The sequence below is a fragment of the Balaenoptera ricei genome, chromosome 2, assembly GCF_028023285.1.
Source record: "Balaenoptera ricei isolate mBalRic1 chromosome 2, mBalRic1.hap2, whole genome shotgun sequence".
NCBI lineage: Eukaryota > Metazoa > Chordata > Mammalia > Artiodactyla > Balaenopteridae > Balaenoptera > Balaenoptera ricei.
The window spans coordinates 14043245-14060709 of NC_082640.1; the positions used below are offsets into that span (position 1 = coordinate 14043245).

The window sequence follows — 17465 nt, forward strand, 5'->3', positions numbered from 1 at the left end:
TAATGCACCTGAATCATGCCGAAACCACCCCCCACCACCCCCCATCTGCGGAAAAATTATCTTCCACAAAACCAGTCCCTGGGGCTTCCCTGGTGGCGCAGTGGTTGAGAATCTGCCTGCCAATGCAGGGGATACGGGTTCGTGCCCTGGTCTGGGAAGACACCACATGCCGCAGAGCAACTAGGCCCGTGAGCCACAACTACTGAGCCTGCGCGTCTGGAGCCTGTGCTCCGCAACAAGAGAGGCTGCAACAGTGAGAGGCCCGCGCACCGCGATGAAGAGTGGTCCCCGCTCGCCGCAACTAGAGAAAGCCCTCCCACAGAAATGAAGACCCTACACAGCCAAAAATAAAAATATAAATAAATAAATACATACATACATACATACACACATACATACCAGTCCCTGGTGCCAAAAAGGTTGGGGACCGCTGCTCTAATGGCTATCTTTTCACTCAGACTAAAAACTACGTCCTTCCACTGGCTTATACAGCCCTATGTGACTAGCCTCTCATCCTGGCCTCTTCTCCTACTGCACCCATCCCACCTCCCTTTCTCACTCTGTCCCAGCTGCCCAACACCATCCCCACTTGCTTTCTTGTTAACCACATGATTATAATCTTAATAATATTTAACATTTACTAAGTAATATTTACTATGAACCAGACATTGTTCTAACTGCTTTATACGCATTACCTCATTCAATTCCAACAATTCTCTCCCCCACTTTAACGAATGATGAAATTGAGTTACAAAGAGGTTAATTAACCTAAGAGCTTGGTCTGTAAGTGGTGAAGCCAAAATTCAAAATCACAGGTGGACAAAGCCCACTGCACAGCCTAAAGTTTACATCTCAATGATGCCCCCCGCTTGTTATCCTCACTTAACATTCTTCAGAAATAAGCACAGAATAAACAGAAGATAGAATAAAGGACTAAGAATGGAAATCCTAAAGCACTTGATGTAGGGTTAGAGAGGTGGAAATGCTTAGAAGAAACCAGGACACTTCCTCAAGTATTTTCAAAATTCAGCACATAACTAGTTAAACAGTAAAAGTCAGCACATAACTAGTTATTATGTAAAACAAAATATGACACTTAAAACTTACTTTTTCTGTAGTAACAGTCAAGGAAGGAACCAATGCAGGTGATGGTTCTGGTTGCTTCTTGTGTTTTTGTTTGTGTTTGTCCTTTTCTTTGTATTTCTAAAAGTGAATAGAAGTAAAATCCAATTTAAATTTAAATCATAATCCATATATATACAATAAAGATGAGATTTCTATATAATTGTGTTTAAGTAATTTACAGTGTTAACAAATATTTGTCAAAAATAACAAAATCACTTCTAACCATGATATTATTTTAAATATAAACAATACTAGTAATATACTTATGGTATTACTATATATATTACTACATATTAAAATATATAGTAATACTAGTATAACTTATTTTAAGGTGACTTCAGTTCCCTTATCCTTGACCAATGTAGAACAATATATAAACAACTGAAGTCTACAATTATTTGCTACTTTTATATCTGACAAACTTTTTCTTCTGTTAAAAACACCAAATACTGTTGCATACATTTCATAAATAGCACTTTAAAATTTACATAGCCCTCTGACGTGCACTATCACATCATAATGATGTCAGATTCTCCATCACCATGCTTTAAATTCTATGGCCCACAAACTACAGAACAGGGCATAGAAACTCAGGCAAAAAATTCTTTCTGAGGTTTACTCCAAAAATAGATGAATTAGTTATCTCTGCTAAAACTGATGAATTGAAATATAACAAAGGAATTCAATTAATAAGAAATTAATTACATATTAGGAGCCCAACCTTATTTAACATCAAAAACTTTTAACCAAATCATTCTCAGATGTTTGAATCAGTAGGTAAGAGTCAGTATTTGGTGTGAAGTTTACTACTATTTAGTTAATTCAACTTATTTGTCATAGTTCATAAATTTAAACATTCGGAGCACTTAATCTATTCAAGGCATGAAAGAATAATATCACTGGCCCTGCCCTAAAACAGATTACATATCAGCAAAACAAAAAGCATAAGAATTAAGGATAGATGTTTTACTATAATACCCAAGAGTACTGCCACTCTTTGCTTTTAACTCCTGATTTAATAAGTACATTAGATACCTCTTGACTGCAATGTTAATACTTTAGTAAAAGAAAATGTAAAATAACACAATAATAGTTTTTATTCAGATTTTTTAGGAAATTTTCTTACTATGAAGATATTTTAACTGTGACAGATCATAAGATCATAAGGACTCATGCCTCCAATTCTTAGTAATAGGATGTCATGTACAAGTTCTGGAGCCAAGAAGACCCTTGAGAAGTCTTCTATGTCTTTCACCTTTGCCCCCTTAGGTCCCAGTCATCATGTAAAGAGTCTGAATAAGAACAAGATAAACAATCTCTACAATCTTGGAAAGCACACGAGAGTAATAAGTAAAGTATGCATGTGTAAATCTATGAAAATGTGAATGTATGGAAGTCATCATGAAATAACACAGAACTTTGGTCCTCTGTAATACGCCAAGAAATACATCCTGAGATGAAGATTGCAAATGCTCAGTGGAAGAGACTATGAATAGATTATATTCATAATATTGGCCGGTAAAATATGAATCAACGCAGTCTAATGACTTTCACACTAAAAAGATAGGCTGATTTTAATAGAACAAAAGGAAATTCCAGGAAAATATTCAATTAATATAAATATTTAGCATATGACAAAGACGGGATTCCAAATCAGCAAGGAAAGACTGAAATTATTTAATAATGGTACTACAATAACTGGTTAATAATTTAGGGGAAAGTATCTTATACAAAGTAAGACAAAATCCAAATGGATTACTTTAAAGAGTTAAATAAAAATTAAAATAATCTAAGAGGTTAAAGGAAATATTTTTTAAAACTTTAAAGAAAGACTTTTTCTAAGAGGAAAAAACTCACTAAAAAATCAGAAATGGATACCGTATGCTAACTCACATATATGGAATCTAAAAATACGGTACTGATGAACCTAGTGGTGGGTCAGAAATAAAGACACAGACATAGAGAACGGACTTGAGGACACAGCGGGGGAAGGGGAAGCTGGGACGAAGTGCGAGAGTAGCATTGATATATATACACTACCAAATGTAAAATAGATAGCTAGTGGGAAGCTGCGGCATAGCACAGGGAGATCAGCTCAGTGCTTTGTGACCACCTAGAGGGGTGGGATAAAGAGGGTGGGAGGGAGGCTCAAGAGGGAGGGGATATGGTTCACTTTGATTCACTTTGTTGGACAGCAGAAACTAACACAACATTGTAAAGCAACTATACTCCAATAAGATTAAAAAGAAAATCAGAAATGGAAAAGGCAGTTTTAGCTATTCAAATTCAAAATACTTCTACATCAATTTAAAAACCATTAAAAAGCTAAAAACAAACTGAGAAGTGAGTTAGTATGTTCCGTATTTCAGTGCTGTTTAAATTTTTTATAAATCAGTAAGAAAAAATATATATGCCATAAAGCAATGTACAAAGGGCAATTTATAAAAGAAACAGAGTCACTAAGCAACAATAACAAAGAATGTGCAACCCAACTACTAGAGAACTTAATGGTAATATTTTTCTATTACCTAGTGATCAAAATTGTTGGGGTTTTGCTTATAATAAGACCCAATGTCGCCCAAGTTACAATGAAATGAGTACTTGCATACATTACTTGAGAGAATGTAAAAATGCAAAGGACCATTTTAAAGGTAAGAGTTAGAAACCATGAATACATTATCTGATCTAGTAACTTCACCTTTAGGAAGTGAACAAAGGTTTAAATACAGTTTATTATGCTACTATTTGTGATGAGAAAAAACCTGAAAACAATCTGAATGTCCAACGACACAGATGTGGTTGAAAAAATTATTATACAACCATGTAATGGCCACTTAAAAAGCATGTTCTGAAGGAATATTTAAAGATTTGGGAAAATGGTTAATATGATATGAATTTTGCTTTAAAATTTTATGCAAGGAGCCAAAGAAATATGAGAAAGAAGAACAAATCTGGAGGCATCACAGGCCCTGATTTCAAACTATACTGCAAAACTATGGTAATCAAAATACTATGGTACTAGCACAAAAACAGACACACAGATCAATGGGAAGGAACAGAGAGTCCAGAAATAAACCCATGCTTACATGGTCAGTTAATCTATAACAAAGGAGGCAAGAATATGCAGTGAGGAAAAGACAGCCTCTTCAATAAATGATGTTGTGAAAACTGGACAGCTACCTGCAAAAGAGTCAAACTAGACTACTTTCTTACACCATATACAAAAATAAACTCAAAATGACTTAAAAAGAAGACCTGAAACCATAAAACCAGAAGAAAACATGGGCAGCATGGTTTCTGAAACTGGTCTTAGCAGAATCTTTCCAGATATGTCTCCTGAGGCAAGGGAAGCAAAAGCAAAAATAAACAAAAGGGACTACATCAAATTGAGAATGAAAAGCTTTTGCACAGTGAAGGAAACCAGCAACAAAATGAAAAGGCCACCTACTGAATGGGACAAGATACTTGCAAACAACATATCTGATAAGGGATTAATATCCAAAATACACAAAGAACTCATACAAATCAACATCCAAAAACCAACAACCCAATAAAAAAAATAAGCAGAGGACCTGAATAGACATTTTTCCAAAGAAGACATACAGATGGCCAACAGACACATGAGAAGATGCTCAACATCACTAATCATCAGGGAAATGCAAATCAAAACCACAATGAGATACCACCTCACACCTGTCACAATGGCTATCATCAAAAAGACAACAGGGGCTTCCCTGGTGGTGCAGTGGTTGAGAATCTGCCTGCCAATGCAGGGGACATGGGTTCAAGCCTTGGTCTGGGAAGATCCCACATGCCGCGGAGCAACTGGGCCCGTGAGCCACAATTACTGAGGCTGCACATCTGGAGCCTGTGCTCCGCAACAAGAGAGGCTGCGATAGTGAGAGGCCCGCGCACCGCGATGAAGAGTGGCCCCCGCTTGCCACAACTAGAGAAAGCCCTCGCACAGAAACGAAGACCCAACACAGCCATAAATAAACAAAAATAAATAAATTTTAAAAAAAAAGACAACAAATAATAAGTGTTGGCAAGGATGCAGAGAAAAGAGAACCCTTGTGAACTGTCGGTGGGATTGGAAATTAGTGCAGCCACTATGGAAAACAATGTGAAGATTCCTCAAAAAATTAAAAATAGAATTGCCATATGATCCAGCAATTTCATTTCTGGGTATTTACCCAAAGAAAACAAAAACACTAATTCAAAAAGACATATGCACAATGTTCATTGCAGCATTATTTGCAATAGCCAAGATATGGAAGCAACCTAAGTGGCCATCAGTAGATAAATGGATAAAGAAGACAGTGTGTGTGTGTCGTATTACTCAGCCATTAAAAAAATAAAATCTTGCCATTTTACATGAATGGATTTAGACAGTATTACACTAAGTTAAATAAGTCAGACTAAGAAAGACAAATACCACATGACCTTACTTTTATGTGGAATCTAAAAAACAAAACAAACAAACCGAATGAAAACAGACTCAGATGCAGAGAACAAACTGAGCGGGGTGGGGGAGAAAACTTCCGGCTATAAAATAAGTGAGCAAAGGGGCTATAATACACACCATAAAGAATATGGTCAATAACACTGTTAAGAACTTTGTACAGGGACAGATGGTTACTAGACTTATTATGGCGATCATTTCATAATGTATGTAAATATCAAATCACTACATAGTACACCTAAAACTAATACTGTACATCAACTATATTATTTCCATAAAAAATAAATTTAATAAATAAGTGAATAAAATTTTATGCAAAAAGAGTACCAACCAGAAGGAAATAAACAAATACTGAATATTTTTATGTAAAACCATAGGTAAGGACAACCAGCGTCACTCCTAAATATATTAGTGTGTATAATTAACAATAAAAATAATCAGAATTGTAGCAATTTGTAATTTACAAATATATATATTATCTCATTTAATCCTTAAAACAGCCCTGTAAGGATCTATTTTTACAGATCACAAAGGAATGGCTTAAACAAGCACAAAATAGACTTTAACCTACACCTCCCAAGAAAGTTAACTGAAACCTTTAAAAAAAAAAAAAAAAGATTTTTTTTTTTTTTAATTTAAAGAAAAATATAGTTAAGCTACCCATGATGACGAATTATAAAATGGAAATTTGGACTTCCCTGGTGGTGCAGTGATCAAGAATCCACCTGCCCAATGCAGGGGACACGGGTTCAATCCCTGGTCTGGGAAGATCCCACATGCTGCGGAGCAACTAAGCCCATGCGCCACAACTACTGAGTCTGCGCTCTAGAGCCCACGGGCAGCAACTACTGAGCCCACACGCCACAACTACTGAAGCCCACACACCTAGAGCCCGTGTTCCGCAACAAGAGAAGCCACCACAATGAGAAGCCCACGCACCGCAACGAAGAGTAGCCCCTGCTCACCGCAACTAGAGAAAGCCCGCACACAGCAAAGAAGACCCAACGCAGCCAAAAAACAAAAACCAAAAAACAAAAAAAAAGGAAATTTGAAAGAGATGGGGAAAGAAGAAAGATATAAAAGAAGGGAGAGAAAATGTTTCCATTTTAAAGTAGCTTTAGCTCCAGAATGAACTATTTTCCATGTAGAAGCTAGGGACAATACAGGAATTTTTAACCTAAGTTTAGAGCAAGATAAACAACTAAAAGACATCCAATGTTTCCAGTGTTCAAACTGGAATGGGTAAAGAAATTAACTGCTAAAGGAAAACTAAAGTACAATACAGTAGAGATAACACTTGAAATAAGTTCATGTCTTCAGACACAGAGAAATCAGATATCTCAGAGTTTGAAAAGTACACATGCAATCGATGAACAACTGATAGAAATATTGGGGGTAAATTAGAAAGTGAATTCTAAAAGGAATGCAATATTGGGCTTGAGGTTATTACTTCCCCAGAAAAATTCTAAGTTATCAACAACGATTTGCTCATCTGTAGGAAAGAATTTCATCATCACTAAGTGCAAAGAAGAGTTCATCAGGAAGCCCAATATTAGAAATTAAATTTCTAGTAAGGAGAGTGTGTCTAGATTCAGTAACTCCTAACACTTAAAAAATGGTGATTTGAAATCACATCAAATTTTTCCAATGTTAACGATTCAAAATCAAACAAACAAAAACCAGTGAAAACAACAAACCAAATAGCAACCAAAACTGGGGGAGAGGCAGAGGCAGATAATAATGCATTAAACGAAAACTGGCAAGCAAGCAGTGAAATAGAAGACTTCAGAAATAGAGGAGAAAATGCCCTGGACTGTACTATAGAATTCAGCTATTAATAATCCTGCTTCCAAAACTAGCTAAAATTCTGAGAATATCACAAAAAACCCTCAATCTGCAGAGAAGCAATCTTTTCTTTTTGTTTTCCTGCCTACTTAATTTGTTCTTTCTCTGCCTAAAGAGTAGTGCAAGCTTCAGGGCAGAAACAGGAAAAACTAGAGGAAGGGAGAGTACTGACTCTTTGGAAGTAAAGGATCTAGGCTAGGAGTGAATTATATAAAATCAGAGGGTATTCTTAACTGTATGAGATACCCCCACACAGTTAAGAGATTAAAACCTAGTATAAGACATTTAATCAAAAATTAGAAAAGAGAGTTGGGCCTGAGGTTTTCCCAAAAACTGCATACTGCCCCAGCTGAGCTTTCACACCGCATCCTTGCCATTTCCTCCGGCGTCAGAAAAAGGCAAAATACTTAGCCCTCAAACCCTAGTCTCAAAAATGGTGAGAAGAGATTCAAGAAATTACCTGAACTACAGTGGAGCAAGTATCTACACAGAGCCTCACAAACATGAGCGAGAGGGAAAAAAGCTGCATGGCAAAGAAAGCACAGCCAAAAAAGAAACAATATAAAGAGCACAACGTGCATAAGAGAACCAAAAATCTTACCCTACAAATAAATATAACTCAGCATAAAGATATTTCTCAGAATTCCCTGGTGGCACAGTGGTTAAGAATCCGCCTGCCAATGCAGGGGACATGGGTTCGAGCCCTGGTCCGGGAAGATCCCATATGCTGCGGAGCAACTAAGCCCGTGCGCCACAACTACTGAGCCTATGCTCTAGAGCTCACAAGCTGCAACTACTGAAGCCCGCGCGCCTAGAGCCCGTGCTCCACAACAAGAGAAGGCACTGCAATGAGAAGCCCATGCACTGCAACGAAGAGCAGCCCCCGCTCGCCACAACTAGAGGAAGCCCATGCGCAGCAATGAAGACCCAACGCAGCCATAAATAAATAAATAATTTTTTTTAAAAATGCAATTTGAAGATGTTTCTCAAAACTGTTTCATGCTAAATAAAACTTCAAACAAAGCACAAGAATGAGATAATGAAACAAAAAAAGGTTAAAAAAAAGGGATTATAGAACCAAAGTAATTTAAAAACTAAAACAGAATTAGTAAATAAAATAGAATCAGCAAGGAAAAAAATACACATTCTTGAGAATAAAAATACTGCTTAAAAAGGGGCATGAAACAATCCTAGTAATGCAAATGAAAAATGAGCAGATATTAAAGTGGTTATGTCCAAAAGGGAGGGGATATCTATATGTGGATGGCTGATTCATTTTGTTGTGTAGTGGAGACTAACACAACATTGTAAAGCAACCATACTCCAAGAAAAATTTTAAAAAAAAAGAAAGTGGTTAGAGGGAATTCTCTGACAGTCCAATGGTTAGGACTGGGCACTTTCACTGCTGTGGCCCGGGTTCGATCCCTGGTCAGGGAACTAAGATCCCACAAGCCGCACAGTGTGGCCAAGAAAAAAAAGGGGGTGGGGGGTTAGAGAGGAACTAACAGCTACATAAAACAAGATAATCAAACGTAAGTATAACCTGTGTCCCTAAAGTAGAAAATCCAATGAATGGAGAACAGAAGATGTATTTAAACATAAAAGCACACAAAATAAAAATTGGAAAAAATGCATTCTGAAAAATTCAGTTCCAGAATGTTCAACGGCAAGACTTACTGTAGTTAAACTCAGTAGACTGCAAGGGGGTCAGGGGGGTGGGACTGTCCCTGGTCCTCCCCACAGCAATACTCTCCAGGTCCACTGCTTGAATTCTTAAAAGGAAAGAAAGTGTGACCTAATGATATTATATACAGCCAAGATACAATTCAAAAATCAGGACAAGAAGGAAATACTTTCCATTATGAACAAACTCAGAGAATACAGGTCTGCAGAACTTATTCTTGAAAAAAGATACTGAACAATAAAGTTCTGCCATTTAAGACATGATATAAAGAACTCACTGGAGAAGCTGTGGTGAAAGGACTGGTAGTGACCATCCTACAAATTTAAATTAAATACAGAACAAATGGGACTTCTCTGGTGGTCCAGTGGGTAAGACTCCATGATCCCAATGCAGGGGCCCGGGTTCCATCCCTGGTTGGGGAACTAAATCCCACACACATGCGCAACTAAGAGTTTGCATGCCGCAACTAAGAGTCTGTATGCCACAACTAAAAAAAAAAGATCCCATGTGCCACAACTAAGAAGTCCGTGTGCCGCAACTAAGGCCCGCCAGAGCGGGACTTCCCTGGTGGTCCAGCGGTTAAGAATCCATCTTGCAATGCGGGGTACACCGGTTCAATCCCTGGTCAGGGAACTAAGATCCCACATGCCGTGGGGCAACTAAGCCCGCACACTGCAAATACTGAGCCCGCATGCCACAACTAATGACCCTGCGCGTCGCAACTAAGACCCAACGCAGGAAGAAAAAAAAGACCCGCCACAGCCAAATAAATAAATAAATATTTTTTAAAAATACAGAACAAATCCCTAAAACAACTCTGAGGATTGCGTTTACAGAAGAGAATGTCCCAGACCTGAAAAATATAACATAAAGATCTTTGAAAAACAAACAAACTGGAGGGCACAGGAAATGAGAAGAGCATGGGGATGCTGTTAGCCTTTCAAGGCAGGAGCTCAATATAGATTTTGAAGCATGTAGTTAAAACAAAATAGCCTGCCACCAAATAGTAATTACACATAAATCCCCTCCTTGTAGACAAAGTCTGGTTTTCTTTGGCTAATCACCCTCTCACATCCTCAAACTCCAGCCCAGAGGTGAACATGGTATATCTAAGTCAATTTAGATAAATCTACCCTCCCTACCCACTGACTGCCTTAGGTCTGGGACAGATTTAGGTCAGGATAATAAAACAGAAGGGTAAATTTTCTGTGAGATGGCTGGGAATGTTCTCTCTCTTAAAAACGTACTCCCTTCCTGCCTTCAGATGCTCAAGTGTTAGGCCATGACCCTTGGAACAACTGTAATGACCTGACAACTATGCCTAGAAAAGCCAAGAGAACCACAAGAAAGACAACAATGCCCTGCCACCGTTGAACTGGCTATTGTTAAATTAACCAATCTTAGAAAAGCCTCTGAACATCTTATGCAAAACAATAAATTTCCTACTGCTTTAGCAATATTCTGTTACAGCTAAAAGCATCTGAACTGGAAAGACAATCTTACCTCTCAATGTTTTCTGTTTGTTTTTGTAATCTCTATTATTAAGCTTCAAGGTATAAATTTAAGGAAATAATATCTCTTGTGGTAAGGAAATTTTATATGAAGTTCAATGTTATCTATTTTGCTTCACTTTCTTTTTCTTCTATATAGCCAAGTAAATCTAACTTTAATATTAAAAAAATTAATGTATTATATCATTTTAACATTTTTTTATTGCTCTATCCTTTTTTAAATTTTCCATCTATATATAAAAATCTGGATTATATAGCTATCTATATATAAAAATTTACTTAGTAGTAATAATGGCTATTTCTGGATGGTGGATTCTGGAGTGGGTCTTTTTTTTTTTTTAATTAACTTGCATTTTTTAAAATGCTTTGCCTTGTTTGAATTTTTTTTAATAACTACATATGGCTTAACAAAAAGAATGGGCTAAAATGAGGTAGAGACAGCTAGCTATTCACCAAACCCATTTCCTTTTCTTACTCAGAGTATAACTAGACATTTCCCAGTTTCCTTTTGCAGTTCAATGTGGCATTTAACTGGGTTGAAGTCAAACGCAATCTGAATGAAAAACGACATGTGCTGCCTCTAGGCCTGGTCCTTCATAGCCCCAAGTATTGAGTGTCCATGCTCCGTCCTCTTCCAGAGATTAATGCAAGTGAACACGGCAGCCACGAAGGAACAATGAAAAGAAGGCCGAGTCACAAGGTGGAAGGAACTTAAATTCCTGATTCATGCCTTATAAGAAAGAAAGCTGTCTGCAACACCCATTCTGGACTTAGCTGTCAATGAAAAATAAACATTGTATTAATCCTCATAATCTGAAGATTGTCATGTGTTAGGAGAAAGTTCTTACATGAGTCTCTACTGTTTCTGTATGTCTTGAGAATGAGACAATGACTTGACCATCATTCTGAACTATCTTTTCAAGGTTGTTCGTATAATGATCAGACTTAGAAGACAGAATGTGTACCTTAGGAGCAAAGGGCAGCCACACTTACTGTCTATTACAAAAGATTCAGGTGCCCTAAGATCAGAGTTCCTCTACTGCAATGCAAAATACTGCATGAGCAGATGTCATCTGGTCCTCTTTGCATTGCCCTATGGAAACTGGATCTTGGGGGAGCAGTGCAAAAACACTGATACTCTGGCTACTTCTACTGCTTTAAGTAATAAACTATACTTCATCTCTGACCCAGAATTCTCTTGTCTCCTAACTAGTTACCTTATAAGTAGAGTAAAATCACAGACCTCTTTCAAAGTTCTTGACAGTTTGGTAATAGGAATGTGATGCTGTTAGAGACATGGCTTTCTGGAAGAGGAAGAATAAGGGCCTCAAGGGCCAGTTAATGGAATTTGAGGGAAGTCTGTGGGAACGACTAACAAACATATTGAGCAAATCGTATGGTCAATCAAGTAGTAAACGGTCCTTCATTTTACTGCCTGACAATGAGGAAGAACTGAGGAGGTGGCTGTTGAAACCTCCTCCAGTTTACAAGGATATACTGTACAACACAGGGAATACAGCCAAGATTTTATAACTATAAATAGAGTATAAACTTTAAAAACTGTAAATCACTATATGTACACCTGCAACATATATAATTTTGTACATCAACTATACTTCAATTAAAACAAAAAACAAAAAACCTTCAGGTAGGATGATTTCCTCACCAATCTGGCAGTTGGCTTCAGTTCCATCCTACCATAATAATAACTAGTGAACAGAAGGTTCTAACCCTTTTCAGATAACAGTTACAGAGCCACTCACCTATACTGGGCATGAAAGGAGGGAAACTGGCAAGCAATCACTATGGGCAGAAACAAGGTGAATCACAGGAACCCTGGTTCGCTTGAAAAATGCAGGTAGAGGGGCCTTAATGTATGTTAAGGAAGAATGGCAATAGCTGGGTTGCCTCACAGCTCAATACCACCTGCGATCTATCGAGCCAACTTTAAATTCAATTAGAGATGACAATAAAAGACTTCAGATATTTTTGCCATGGATCCTGGTTGCTATAAGGCAGCTTTGGTCAGGAAATCTCAGGGAGATTTCCCAGAGACAGACCAACACCCATGAGAAATTACAGTTGAGACTTAGAGTAGTATTCAGGCTCTTGATGCCCCAGGTTGGATTTACAATATTAATAAAGCATTTACAGTATAATAAAGATGACCCACTGGAGAATGAGAAATCTAGATAAATTTTTCCAATCACCACTGCCACCCTGAAAAACTCTCCCAGTCTTTATGAAACTAGCACCTTACTGAAACTAGGTGAAAACCTGAGAGTTTAACTTTGTATTGGGTAGCAGATACCCCAGACTGAGGAGAGCGCTCCAAAACGGGTTCCTACTGTGTGAGCCAAAATCAAGTTGACCAGAGAGTGCAAACTGGCTGCTGAATCATGGGGCCCCCTGGGCTGAAATAAATGGTGTCACCCATGAGGACGTCAAAATATAGAGCACTGTGAATGCTGAAAACACGGGAAATTTGTTTGGTTAACCCACCAGCAGCCGTCATGCCCTTGGAAATTGAAAATAAACCCAAAGGTGAATTTAACAGTGTGGAGCCATCTCTACCCCCGCAGTCTCTCACTCTTCCTCAACCTCCTCAGACTTTAAGGTGATCACAGTTGCTTTAAGAAGAAAAATGATTAGAGATGAGGATAAGGTTTCCCAGTCCCCAAAGAGAAATCAACTAATGGCCATAGGTGCCCATCCAAGTATGCTGGAGAATTTGGAGACAGCAGAGACACAAATTTTTATAGTCCTGTCACACAGGGTTACCCAGATTACTATCTTACCGGGACCTATGGAAGAAAAAGGCACCAGCATCAGTGGAAAGATTCACAGTGGGAAGAAGGAAGCTAATACTCTCTACCTTCAGCACCCCACAATCCTCATTATGCACTTGAGCTACAAGTTTTGTGACTGATGATTTTGCTCATTTGAGACTCTGGCAAAAAGCCTCTACCTAGAGGCTCCCATTGGGGTTCTAGATTTGCTGCCTCCCTGACACAGCTATCAGGGGCACCCCTTTTTGAAAAGTAGCTATTAGCTTGCCAGTGGGCCCTTGTCAAAACTAGACCCACGGAACAATGTGACTCTCCAGCCTATGATGTCTAATATTAAGTCAGACTTAATGACTAACAATGTGGCAAGGGCCCAAAATTCCTCACTTGTCAAATGGAAATGGTATATTCAAGAACACAACGGCCCTGGTCCCATCAGCATCTCAGCTTTGTATTTAAAATGTGACAGCTACCTCTGTTCTGTCACCTGATGCAAAGCTGTTGGCTTAATGTGGACCTCAATTCATAGAGCTTCCCTTCAACAATGAGCTTGGTTCACTGACTGGTTCAACTAAACTGAAACCAAATGGTATGTGGTATGCACTGGGCTGCAGCAGCTATTCAGCCTCAGTACTTGCTAAACTGATCCAAAATTACAGGCCATCACTACACTAGGAGGCAGAATTCAAGCCATTCTCACAGCACCAGACAATACTTCTGTGGAAGGTAAAATAATGGTACTGAAAGATGTCTAAACCCTAACCCTCAGAATCTGTAAATACGTTACCTTACATGGCAAAAGGCACTTTGCAAATATAAGTATATTTACTTATCCTGGAGTATCCAGCAGGCCCAATGCAATCACAGGGATCCTTAAAGTGAAAAAAGGAGGGCTTCCCTGGTGGCGCAGTGGTTGAGAATCTGCCTGCCGATGCAGGGGATGCAGGTTCGAGCCCTGGTCTGGGAAGATCCCACATGCCGCGGAGCAACTGGGCCCGTGAGCCACAACTGCTGAGCCTGCGCATCTGCAGCCTGTGCTCCGCAACAAGAGAGGCCGTGATAGTGAGAGGCCCGCGCACCGCGATGAAGAGTGGCCCCCGCTTGCCGCAACTAGAGAAAGCCCTCGCACAGAAACAAAGACCCAACACAGCCAAAATTAATTAATTAATTAATTAATTAAGAATGCAAATGACCCCAAGGATCAGGTGTTAAAAAAAAAACAAAAAAACTTGGCTACTGAAATGATCCTTAAAAAAAAAAAAAAAAGAAAAAGAAAAGAAAAAAGGAGGCAAAAGAAGAGAGTCAATGGAAGATATGACTACAGAAGACTGATCAGAGAGCTGCAACGTTGCTGGCTTTAAACAGACGAGATGGGCCATGAAGCAAGGGATGTGGGCATACCCTAGTGGCTGAAAAAGTTAAGGAAACAAACTATGTAAACACACAAAGGAATGAATAATAAATGATTTAATGCTCACTTTAACTTCTCTCTACCTGCTTAACAAGTATATCCATTTTACAACATTTAATACTAAATCGTTTTCTTCTTCCATGGATAAAAGTCCATCCCTTCTCAACGTCTCATCAGAGATTATCCCTTTTCATGACCTCAGCAGACCCCTCCTACTCCATTAACATCCTGTGCTACAGTTTCATATTCCTATAAATGTATATGTAACTACTACATTATAGTCAATGCAACTAAAACTATAAATCCTCCTAAATCAGTTCTTAATTACTCAAAAGTTGTCAATAATACTACCTTTATTTCATTATCCTCATACTTAAAATTCTGGGTTTGTTTAAAAAGCAAGCATTTCACATGGTTTCACTGTGTTCAAGAAACCATATTAGGCACTGTGGAAAAAACAGTAAAGTACAAAAGATACGGATCAGTTTTGAAACACAATGTAGGGAATTCCCTGGTGGTCCAGTGGTTAGGACTCCGAGCTTCCACTGCAAGGGGAATGGGCTTGATCCCTGGTCAGGGAACTATGATCCCGAATGCCACACAGCACGGCCAAAAACAAAAAACAAAACAAAACACAATATAGCCCGGCAGTTAGACATATACTAATGACAACTAGTAGTAAAAAAGTGAAATGAAAAAATAAGAAAATTGTGTAAAAGATATCCAAAGCAAGAGATACAGCATGAGTCACACAAGACAAAGTCTAGCTTCATAAGAAAGCCAGAACTAAGTGCTGGACTTGAACTGAGATGGAAGAAAGAAAACAGGAAAATGAAAACTGAAGAGCATCATTATTTGACAAAAAAAGAATAATTGGAGCACACAGAATAATGTTTAAAAAAAAAAAACCCAAAGCTTATTTGGAGGCAATGGGTACAATATGATTCAAACAAATTGTTTTTCCCTTCTGTTACATGTAATGTGCCAATACCTCAGTCCAAGCAAAGCCTCATCACTTAAGTCTTTCTGACAACTCTTCGTTTTTACTATCAAATCAATCTCCTTATTTTACAATATTAATTATAATTTACAACTCTTAAAATAGTAATAATTTCACTTATTTGAATCAAATATACATCTAGCCTAACCCATCTCAAACTCCAGTTTCACACTTCTAACTGCCTTTAAAATGTTTCCCATTCCACCACACCTAATGTGACTAAAATCAGAATTATCAGTTCCTCCTTTTTATAATGTTTACTCATTATAATGAGTAATTATAATGTTTACTTTTTCCTCAAGGCCCTACTTGTACTTATGGTGGTAGCGTGTCCCCTAGTGAAGACAGCCTGTAACCATCCATCACTTACAATGCACTCTTCCCCTTGCCCTACTGCTACCAATCAGATCCCGGGCCTTATAGATTTTATTGCTTCAGTGCCTTGAATATCATTTCCCATATCTTTCCACTCATATAGCTATTAAACTCAGTTTAGACTTCATTACTTTTAATCTGATTCAGGCTAACGTGCTTAAGCAACATAATATAGTGGTTAAAGAGCATGGACTCAGGAGCCAGACTATGTGGGTTCACATTTGGCTCTATCTTATTCACTATTAGCTTGTGCACACTGTTAAACTTCTATGGCATAGTTTTCATATCTGTAAACAATAATAATAATTGTACTTATCGCACAAGTTTGTTGCTGGGGATTCTATGAGTTAATGATACACGTAAAGTACCTAGAAAAATGTCTAACATACAGTAAATGTTAGTTATTGCTGCTTGGCTGTCATTGTGGTTGTCATCATCATCATTCTACAAACTGGTCTCCTTATTTCAATTACTTATTAAGTAAAATTATTTATTTATTCAGTACACAAATGCTGATAATACAAACGTAAATAGGACAAAAATTTATGGAGAAATTCCATTGTTTCAATGGGGAAGACAAATACACAAAACTTAGATACATGTTATAAAGAGAACTATCAGTCATCATAGTAGTTCACAAATTCTGTCCCCTCATACAAAACTGGGTGAATAATCTTCCTTGTACCACTATTAAATGCAAACTCCTCTTACTGAGATTGCCATAAATGGCCCCTACCTATATTTTCATGCTTATCATTCTTATTCCCCTACCCCATGTTTTCAACAAACTGAACCTTCTCCATGTTCAAAATACTGTGAAGCTTCTAGCTTTTGTACTCTGAAGATATTGTTCATGCAATTGAGAGCACTGTCCTCTCCTATCTCCTTAGGAAAAATCAGTGACAACATTCAAAACGTTTCTAAAATAACACTACTTTCACTTAGCATTTCCTACTGCCTCACAGGAAACTTCTGCCAAATTTCCACAAGAACTCTATTTTCTTCTCACTGGACCAATCTCACTCTGACTCACGTGTATATTTATTTTAACCATTCAGCCTAACCTAAGCTATTTTAAAAAAATTCAGCTGTGGGGGCTTCCCTGGTGGCACAGTGGTTGAGAATCTGCCTGCCAATGCAGGGGACACGGGTTCAAACCCTGGTCTGGGGAGATCCCACATGCCGCGGTGCAACTAGGCCCGTGAGCCACAATTGCTGAGCCTGCGCGTCTGGAGCCTGTGCTCCGCAACAAGAGAGGCCGCGACA

At 38.2% G+C, this 17465-nt stretch overlaps 1 protein-coding gene across 10 annotated transcripts in view; it reads right to left on the bottom strand.

Moving 5' to 3' along the window:
• The window catches only part of MLLT10 (MLLT10 histone lysine methyltransferase DOT1L cofactor), a 252759-nt gene that overhangs the window by 108534 nt on the left and 126760 nt on the right, over positions 1-17465 (bottom strand). For all 10 annotated transcript variants that reach the window (XM_059911217.1, XM_059911207.1, XM_059911201.1 and 7 more), the window contains one exon: positions 1108-1203. In XM_059911217.1, coding sequence (XP_059767200.1) covers positions 1108-1203 — 96 coding nt within the window. The remainder of the gene's footprint in view (positions 1-1107; positions 1204-17465) is intronic.